The sequence below is a fragment of the Camelina sativa genome, chromosome 12 (genome assembly GCF_000633955.1).
Source record: "Camelina sativa cultivar DH55 chromosome 12, Cs, whole genome shotgun sequence".
NCBI classification, from domain to species: Eukaryota; Viridiplantae; Streptophyta; class Magnoliopsida; order Brassicales; family Brassicaceae; genus Camelina; species Camelina sativa.
In genome coordinates, this window is record NC_025696.1 from 32,032,302 (window position 1) to 32,042,219 (window position 9,918).

The 9,918-nt window shown below is 38.6% G+C and overlaps 1 protein-coding gene and 1 long non-coding RNA gene across 2 annotated transcripts; both read left to right on the top strand.

Annotated features, from left to right (window-relative positions):
* Positions 228-971, top strand: LOC104734066 (acidic leucine-rich nuclear phosphoprotein 32 family member B-like). The gene is made up of 2 exons (XM_019233721.1): positions 228-653; positions 744-971. The coding sequence occupies exons 1-2, from the start codon at positions 228-230 to the stop codon at positions 969-971; spliced, it is 654 nt and encodes a 217-aa protein (XP_019089266.1).
* Positions 6,198-7,302, top strand: LOC104733004. Its single transcript, XR_759029.2, has 3 exons — positions 6,198-6,289; positions 6,663-6,747; positions 6,975-7,302. It is a non-coding gene; the product is annotated as an uncharacterized LOC104733004 (long non-coding RNA).

Consider the following 9,918-nt stretch of genomic DNA (forward strand, 5'->3'; position numbering starts at 1 on the left):
AAGATTCAGACACTAATTCCTATCACTAAGGGCATGCCCATTGGTCATACTCATCTTGGTGTCTTAAACTTTTAATAAGATTAAAGTAATACTAATCTAAGTTTAGATCATCAATCCATTGTTTTTATTTTTTCTCCTCCCATTAGTCATCCTTTAACATGGGTGTCTTATATAAATTTTATTAAAATTGTGTTTTAAGTATATTTTATAATATTATAAATGTTGGTATGAATATTACAACTATTACAACTACCAAGCAATTTGTGTTTAAGTGTTACCTTTGGAAACGTCGGTTTCTTGGAGAAGGCTTCATCGAAACTTCAGTTGAATCCAAGGAAACAGCTGAAACAGTAGCTACAGGTGAGTCGGAGAACACAATTAAAGATGTTGCAAAAGAAGCTGATGATGATGAGGATGATGATGATGATGAGGAGGAAGAACAGGAAGGGGATGAGGATGATGATGAAAATGAAGAGGAAGAAGTGGTAGTTGCAGAAACTGAGAATCAAGAAGAAGGAGAGGATTTAGTTAATAATAAGGCTGCTGAAGCTAAGAAGCATCTTCAAATGATTGGAGTCCAACTCTTGAAAGAATCTGATGAAGCAAACAGAACAAAGAAACCTGGGAAGAGGGCATCTCGTATGACACTTGAGGTGTGTGTATTAATATGTTCATGAATTTAGTCACATGTTCATGAATATGATATTTTAAGCATGCTTACCAATGCCGACTACATTCATCAGGATGATGCAGATGAGGATTGGTTCCCAGAGGACCCATTTGAAGCATTCAAAGAAATGAGGGAAAGGAAAGTATTTGACGTGTCTGACATGTATACAATAGCAGATGTTTGGGGTTGGACATGGGAGAAGGATTTTAAGAACAAAACTCCGAGGAAATGGTCACAAGAGTGGGAAGTCGAGTTGGCAATTGTACTCATGACAAAGGCAAGAGTCCCTTCAAACCTCTAAATCATTATTATATAACTTTCTATGAATAATGTCAATAATGTAACAATAATAAACGTAATCATGAGTTTGTATAGATGATTGAGGGTGATGTTCCAACTATTGGCGATTGTGCGGTGATATTACGAGCTGCTTTAAGGGCTCCCATGCCTTCAGCCTTCTTGAAGATCTTGCAGACGACACACAGTCTTGGCTACTCCTTTGGCAGGTAACTCAGTTACAACCACTCTTTTGGGTTTAGTCAGTTAGAGAAGCTAGCCCAAGGCGATCAGTATGGCCAAACTTGACTATAAACAATGAAATCTGAATACCGGGTCTTGACTAAAAGACCAACAACCGTTTCTATCCAAAGCCAATAGTAGAAGTCAATAGCACAGAGAAAGTGAACCATCTTAGAGAAGCAACAAAGAAAAAAAAATTAACAGTCTCCTTCCGATCTAAATAGTAACAATGACCAAAAAAAAACAAAGTATAAGCAGATTTTAACTCAGTAAATGTGTTTTGATTGGAGACAGAAAGTTTCACCTTTTGGAGGACATGTGACATCTCCAACTGGTTTTAGTATATGATCCACAGGGCCGCCTGAATGAAACATGGTACAAACAATTATAACAAGACGTTGAAAAATCAAAGGAGTAGTGAAAGAAGATGACATTCAAGTATCAGGATTTTACTTACAGGGGATTAGTGTGTTTTCCACGGTTTAATGATAAACTTTACTCGAAGCTGCATCATATTCAATAACCTTGATAGAAGCAGTGAAAATGCATAATAATAAGTAACTTAACCATGGTTTGTTGTGAGACTTAACCATGGTTAGTTTAGGTTATTTCTTGAGTCTATGGCTATATATAAGGTCTGAGAGAGTAAGAGAGGGTCATCGAGTATTTGGTGAGGTCTTTTAGGGGGAGTGGGAGGAGCTCCATTAATAAAATCCTCAGTCCCTTTTGTAATTCCAGTTCTATAATCTATCAAGTCTATTTTATATAAGCAAATCGTATCAAATTGGTATCAGAGCAGTTCGGTCCAATGGGAGATAGTGATGGTTCTGTAGAAGTTCTTGTTTATTATGGCGATGAAGATCCAGCGATGTGGATTTCATGGGTGGAAGATTACTTCACGGACTATGGATTCACCGAAGAGACAAAGATTTCCTTTGCATATGGATTTATGGAAGATGATGCTCTATTGTGGTTCCAGGAGTCACAGACTACGTTCACTAATTGGAATGAGATCAAGATTGGTCTGCGTCAACGATTCAGCAAAGGAAAAGAGAGTATTGTGACTGTATACACGCAGAGTGATGAATTTGACTCTAAGGTGAGCAGATGGTCAAGCTATTTAGATAGGCTGGAGAAATATCTCCTTGAGACTGAAGAACAGTTAGAAATCCCAAATCTAAGTGGTGAGAAGAAGGAGAAGGTAGCTTCTGACTGTGAGGAGATTAAAAGTGGGTTTGCTGACAAAAAGAATGGAGAGACGCACGCACATGAGGCAGAAAAACAGATGGAGGCCAACAGAGGTGAAAATGCCTTCCAAGTGTTTTGATGAAATGCCTAATAGAAGAAAATGGAAGACGAAGAAGAAAAAGAAGAGGAAGAGATGGAAAACGCTTTCATAGGTTGATGGGTCTGTAAGTGGTTTAGAACCAAATGGTGATACAGATTTGTTGAAGGTGTTGGCAGAGAGGAAAGGAGAGAATACTAAATTCTATTTCCCACATCTGTTAGAGGAAAAAGTAAGCCACGAGGAGCAATTTGCTAAGCTAAACAAGACAGGTATCACAATGTCTCTGAACTCCCACCAAGTGTTCGACAAAATGATCAGGAAGGAAAAAAGACAGAAAAAGAAGATCACTAGAGGAAAAACAAAGAGGGAAGAAGCGAGGACAGGAACCAAAGTGGACACAAAGACCAATCTAATGGTTCTGGAGAGGCAATGGAAAGGTCAAAGAGTGATAAGGAGGAAAAATATGGTGTATGGTAAACTCAGGAGATGTAAGTACAAATCAGGGAAATGGGATCACCTCAAATTTCAGTCTCAGATGAAGAGAGCCATGAAACGTCAAAGCACCAGAAGGAAAGAAGGAGGTAAAAGAGTCAAGTGTTGTTGTGTTGTGCTTCATAAGCTTCTACTGTGGGGAATTAAGGTTAAGAAGAAGAATTCGCAAACTCAGAACCAGGTAGACTGTTACCAATTGCTCGACAATATGGTGCTTAGTAGAAGTAAAAGAGTCATTAGAAAGGAAACATTCTCTAAGATGTGGAAGAAAGGAACAAAGTTCAAAGAGAAACACAAACGGAAGCCAAAGGATACATTTCATCACTATCTTTGTAAGAGAGGCTTTAGTGATCAACTTAAGAAGGAAAAGAAGAGATTCTACAACAAGCTCACTAAGCTCAAATACAGATTCAGGGTGCTGCACAGGGAGAAACTACTTCGACATCTGAGTAAGAACCAGTGCAAAGGTCATTAAACTTGGACAGTGAGAGAATCACAAGGGCTAACATGCTTTAGTCAATTGGGAAACATGAGAACTGACCAAGTGACTGACAAAATATGGCCGTTGAAGTTACCTAAGAAGAAGAAGAGAGCTTTTGTTGAGCAGAATTACAGAGTGAAGAAGAGTACAAATCTGAAGCCTAGGAGAAAACTTACTAAGCTCAACAATTGTGTCTATGCACTGATTTGTGAAAAGCAGTTAAGGGGATTGATGACAGTTGATAAGCAGCAGTCCATGACAAGCGGGAAGAGAGTCAAATTTAAAAAGAAGTACAAGAACACTTGTGTGTTGCGAACGTATACGACAGAAGAAGCTCCACTAGGCAAAGGGTTAAGGGAAACGGCATATTTCAAAAGAATATGGGCCTTATCGCCCGGTAAAGAGCTTGCCACTGCTACCACAAGACATGCAGTGTGCATTGACGTTAACAAATGGATTCAGTTGTCATTATTGGGAATTGAAAAACTATTTAGTGCGGGCTTGAAAGCGTTGGATGGGAGACAGGGTGTTAGCCTGGAGATAGTTCCCTTGGTTCTTAGTGCAGGTTTCATGAGTGGTGATGATTCTTCTCTGGAAATTGTTGCTGCAATGGAGGACTCAACAAAGAGAAGCATACAGTTTCATTTACCTACACTACTGCAAGTGGATGGGTTTGCCTACACTACTGCAAGTGGAAGGGCGAATGAATTTCAAATAGTGCTAAACATTAGTGTGGCCGCTGTTAGTGGAGAAATAGAAGTTAAGCTGATGGGGAAGGGGTTTCTTGTTGTCTATCTAAACAAGGTGGCTGAACGGGAAAAAGAAAATAATGGCATGGCGTGGGAAATTCGTTATCTGGAGCAAAAACTTTGGGAGATAGAAATGGTGTTTCAACTGGATGACGTCACGGCCAAACAGATAATCATGTTGCCTAGTTCAGTGTACTCTTTTGCAGAGAATATTAGTTATGACGAAATTGAAAACATGTTGACGTGTGAGACTCTGATACAAGCAAGAGACGTAATGTTGGTGCAGCTAAAGGAAAATTTCCAAGTCAGATCAGAACTGAATTTGGATTTGGAGGCCATGGACAATCTGAAAGCAGGGCATGAAGAGTTGTGGCTGAAGCGGGAAGTGCTGCCATATTTTGAATGTCCTGGGAAGCTCAAAGAAGGGGTTGGATAAACAGGTTGCTTATTTCAACCTTGAGGACAAGGTTGTTTTCAAAGGCAGGGGTAATGATAGAAGCAGTGAAAATGCATAATAATAAGTAACTTAACCATGGTTTGTTGTGAGACTTAACCATGGTTAGTTTAGGTTATTTCTTGAGTCTATGACTATATATAAGGTCTGAGAGAGTAAGAGAGGGTCATCGAGTATTTGGTGAGGTTTTTTAGGGGGAGTGGGAGGAGCTCCATTAATAAAATCCTCAGTTCCTTTTGTAATTCCAATTCTATAATCTATCAAGTCTATTTTATATAAGCAAATCGTATCAAACCTCCACATCTAAATAAGGATTAACTTCAAACATGTATCTGATCGAGATAAAGCTAACCACCTCCCACCAGTTTTCTCCTTCCCTTGTCGTTTCCAGACATTGATATACCTCGGTAGGTACATTCCTTGAAAATAGAATCCCAAATCAGTAAACAGTACTGTAAGCAAAGACTATGCATCTCATTCATATATAATGGGATCTCGTGAGAAAAACGTCGAGCTTATTCTAAGCAATAGGATCAAAACCTCGAAACCTTGATATTTCACATTATAAAACCCATTTCGAAAAACTAAAACAAACTTTGGAAAATCGAAATTTTCTCACAGTCAAACCAATCTTACAAACAAAAATCTGAAATTACAATACAATCCAAAAAAAGGAAAAAGGTTGATGAAATTTAATGGATCTTACTTGAGAGATCGATTGGAAAGATTCAACGAACTGGAAGTTCGAGCGGCCTTCAGGATCCGATCCATTAACACAGAAAACAAATCTCTCTCACTTCGTCGCTCTTCTTCTTCTCTGTCGTTTTGATCGGAGATGATATGTTAAAACAATTATCGCTTCGCCGCCGTCGTTGCCGTGATACCAGTCTTCTTCTTCGGCGCCTTTTAACCTTCGACCAACTTTGCTGTTCATCCCATGGCTCTCTCTACCAATCTGAGCAGATACGAGGCTGATGTTAGCCTCATCGTTGGTCGCTTGTTTGTGGTGGATTTCTTCTGCTTCTCTACGATAATTACCAACGATGATGGATTACCACGTACAGCTTCGTAGTGGTTCATCTCAGCTCACTTTGATGTATCAGTGGTTTCGATCTATGTTAAATTTTGTCTTCTCGGTTTGAATTTAGTTTACTGTTGGGTTAAGATCGTTTGTTTATGTTGGGTTTGAATTTAGTTCACTTTGATGTATCAGTGGTTTCGATTTATGTTGAATTTTGTCTTCAAGCACGTAGATAAGGGTTAGTGGGTAGAGAAAAAAAGAGTGTTTTGGTTTTTTAGTCTGGTTAGATAGATTTAATTTTATGATATGTTTGCTTAAAATATTATTGTTTCTGCGGTATCCTCTCAAAACGATGGGGATGGTCGCAGAACTTAAATGACATGATTCTTGACTATCTAAAGCAATATGCTTGCACGCGAGTATGAGTTTGCTTCACCTTGCACCACTTGGAATCAAAACTCATTTAGCTTGCGTGTAACTTTGAGGTCTGCTGCGCACATTTCACCACCTAAAATCGGTCTGATAATTGTTATTTGTTCATTGCAGTGCAAGACAACAGGGGATACACATTGATGAAATTGTTCAGCAATTGAAGATCCCAAAGAACAAGCTAAAGTATGCTCTTTCCTACTTTCTCCTTATAACCTCTATCTCTCTTTACTGTCAAAGTTGTTGGGTTGATGAGTTTGCGTTGTTTTGTTTCTGGTGTATGTATAGGGGCCTTATCAAATCATGAGTTTGGTAAATCCGTAGATAAAGAGTCATTAGTATTGTCTGGTGGTCTGAGAGTTGTTTTCAATATCTAAAACCTAGGATCACGTTTATATAGCTCACTTCTATTGTTTCATAGGACATGTGGTCACCAATTCTCGCTTAGGGGTATTAATTTAACTCCCCTTCTGATTACAAACTTGATTGCTTTTTAGGTAGTGATTCTGTAGATAGTGCTTTCCAGTTATGTTTCTGACGATAGTTGTTTTATGAGAAGGAAGCTACAAAGATGCTAAAGATATAGAATTTGAGGGTCTTGGCCTACGAAGACATGACTGAACGTCGCTGCCAAGAAGACGACGGTATGACCTTGATTTCTTTTTTTTTCTTCTTTTAATTTGTAGTAAGTTTTCGAACATTCAATTATTAACGTTAAGAAAGAAGATTTGTTGCTCAATCCCTTGAAATGCTCTGTGGAAAAATGTATGTTCTATTTTAAATGCTGAGCCTTTTTTCTTGTCTTGCTCTCTCTTATAATGTGGCTTAAGTGTTTGCTGAAATGTCGAGTTCTAATGGTGTTTCTTGAAAGCATGAAGACGTTCTGGTGCTACAAGGCTGTGTTGTAGGACTTTGGAAGATGTTTACGCGTCTTGGAGGAGTCACGGATATTGGATGACGTGGAAATACTTTTGAAGGCTTGTTAATTAGAGGACAAGATATTATCATATTGACTTGAAAATTTGGACTTATCCTTGTTTAGGAAAGTAGGTTATAGGAGGGTTCCTATATATTGTATTATTAGGCCAAACAATGTTTGGCCGTTCAAAAAGAATTTTAGAGAACTAAGCGAGAAAGCTTTTAGGGTTCTTAGGGATTTTGGTTAGATTAAGAATTGGTCAGTGACAAGCCGTGTTGACTGTGTGTAAATCTGATTAAACATATCTTGTAAGATTGTTTAAGTGATTCTTAATAAGAAAAGAAGTTCTTTTCAATATTGGCTGCATCTTCGTTTTTACAATTGGTATCAGAGCAGTCAACCGACGAGAGCTCTATACTCGCTACAGGTTGAGATCTTGGGATAATGATGCAGTCGGGTAATGAGTTGATGATGCTTCAAAGGGCTGTGATCTTGGATGAACAAAGCTATGGTCGTTGGAAGGTCCGCATGGTTCAGTTGATCCGTAATCTTGGTGAGGATGCTTGGACGGCTGTTGAAGAAGGCTGGGAGCCTCCATATGAGAAAACTGAAGCTGGTGACAATATCACTAAACCTAAAGCACGCTGGACAGTGGAAGAAAAAAACTTGTCTAAATACAATGCTAGGGCTCTTAATGTTATCTTTGGTGCTATTGATGATGATGACTTTAAGCTTGTTCAAGGTTGTGAGTCAGCCAAAGAAGCTTGGGATATTCTACAGAAGACTCATGAAGGAAACTCAAGTGTCAAAATAACAAGATTGGATCAGCTTGCTTCTCAATTTGAAGTCCTAAGGATGGATCCAGAAGAGACAATCTCTCAGTTCAGTGCTAAAATGAGTTCTATTGCCAATGAAGCTAAGAATCTTGGTAAAACATACAAGAATACCAAGTTGGTTAAAAAATTAATTAGGTGTCTGCCATCTAAGTATGCAGCACACAAAGCTGTCATGAGAGTCTCTGGAAACACTGATACTTTGAGATTTGAAGATCTGGTTGGTATGTTGAAGTCAGAAGAGATGGAGGTTGCTGAAGAACAGAGAATTCATGACAAAGGGATTGCATTCAAGGTAGATGACACAAACGACCAGCTGAAAGAGATAAAAGATAACATGTCCTTGATGGCAAGAAACTTTGGAAAAGCTCTCAAGCGTGTTGAAAAAGGACAGGGACGAGAATTAGCATGCTGGAATCGAAGTGCTACAGGGAGGTCTTGTTCTACGCCAAATGTATCTGAGAAAGAAAAAGCTAATCGGAGAAAAGAGATTCAATGTCTTGAATGTGGTGGTGTTGGTCATTACAAACTTGAGTGTCCAATGGTTAAGCGCAAGGAGATGAAGTGCTTTGAATGTAAAGGGATTGGACATTTAAAATTTGAATGCCCAAACATGGTGAAAGGAAATAATAAGGCATATGTTAGCTTTAGTGATTCAGAATCAGAGAGTGATGGGGATGAAGAAGATGGACGAATGTTGAATCTTTTTGCATACAGTGCTAAAAGTGATGATATAGCTGATGAAAGCTCAGATGATGATGATGAAGAATCAATTTCAAAAGAGAGCTACTGTATTTTGTATGACAATTGGGTTCAGTTGTGTAATGAAAAGCTGTTACTTGTCAAGGAAAAACTAAAATTGGAAGCCAAGGTCAATATGCTAGAAGAAGAATGTAAGTCTGAAGTTACAACTTGTAAGGAGCTACTTCCTGCTGAAAAGGAGTCGCTTGAGAGAAAGTTGAGAAATCTTCAAGAACTCTATGGTTTGGAGAAGGAAAGATCAACAAGCCTTGACAGGGAGCTGAATGAGAATCACAAGAAGATTAGGATGTTGAATGATGGTGGCAAGAAGCTTGATGAGATACTATCTATGGGAATTGTAGGATCTCAACATCAAGGTCTGGGTTATCATTAAGAGGAGACTATTGAGCTGTGGTCTCATGATAAATCAGTAAGTTTCGTTAAGAGCAATGTAAATCATGAAGCTGAGTCAAGTATTCTGGAAAAAGTGGTACAACAGAAGGTCTCTGTAGCACCAACCTAGAACACACGACATCAACATATATCTTCTCTTGAGCGAAAAGGTTGGATAAATCCAAGCGAGGACGAAGGGTTTATGAATGCTTTCATTGTGGTAAAAGTGGTCATGTGAGATCTTTCTGTTACAAGTTTAAGAACAAGATCAAGGAGCTTTGGATGGCAAGAAAGTGTTTTATTGATCCCTTTCATTTTTCTAGAGTCTGGGTGGCTAAAAAGGATTTGTACAATAAAAGTTTCGAGAATGATGAGACAAAGTATGATCAAGGTTGCAAAGAAACTGAGGAAATCAACCTATGTTGCAATCTCTCGAAGATAGTCACTGAAGATGATGTTGGGGTTGAACCTCAGGTTCTACATAATTATGTTGCAGAACCACCTGTACAAGAAAAAGTCACAACTGGATCAACAAGATCCAATAGTAATGATTGGAATGATGAATCATCAGGAGTCTTAGCTACATCTAAACAGTTGCAAGGTCATAAGAATCAGTTTGCTGCAGTTGCATTTGTTGAGCAAACCGTTCATCATGTTCAGCTGAATTCTCAAGGAGTGCTGCAACATTGTTTTGTTTCACAGGTTGAACCTAAGAACATTATAAAAGCTCTTGAGGATTATTTTTGGTACAAGGCATGATAGGAAGCTTGTTGTGTCTCCCTGCATATATGTCTTCATCCTTGTTTTTATATGAATGTGCACTCACGCTGGGGGAGTATGATGAGATGATGATATTGGTGATGATAGTGATGTTGTGGCTGAATGTGGTTGAGGCTTATGGTTTTGAAAAGATTCTAGTACTGTTCACA

Bases quoted from the DNA above. Each gene is read 5' to 3' on its own strand.
- LOC104734066 (XM_019233721.1), top strand. From the start codon at position 228: ATGAATATTACAACTATTACAACTACCAAGCAATTTGTGTTTAAGTGT. The intron at 654-743 runs GTGTGTGTATTA...TACATTCATCAG, and splicing joins CATCTCGTATGACACTTGAG to GATGATGCAGATGAGGATTG.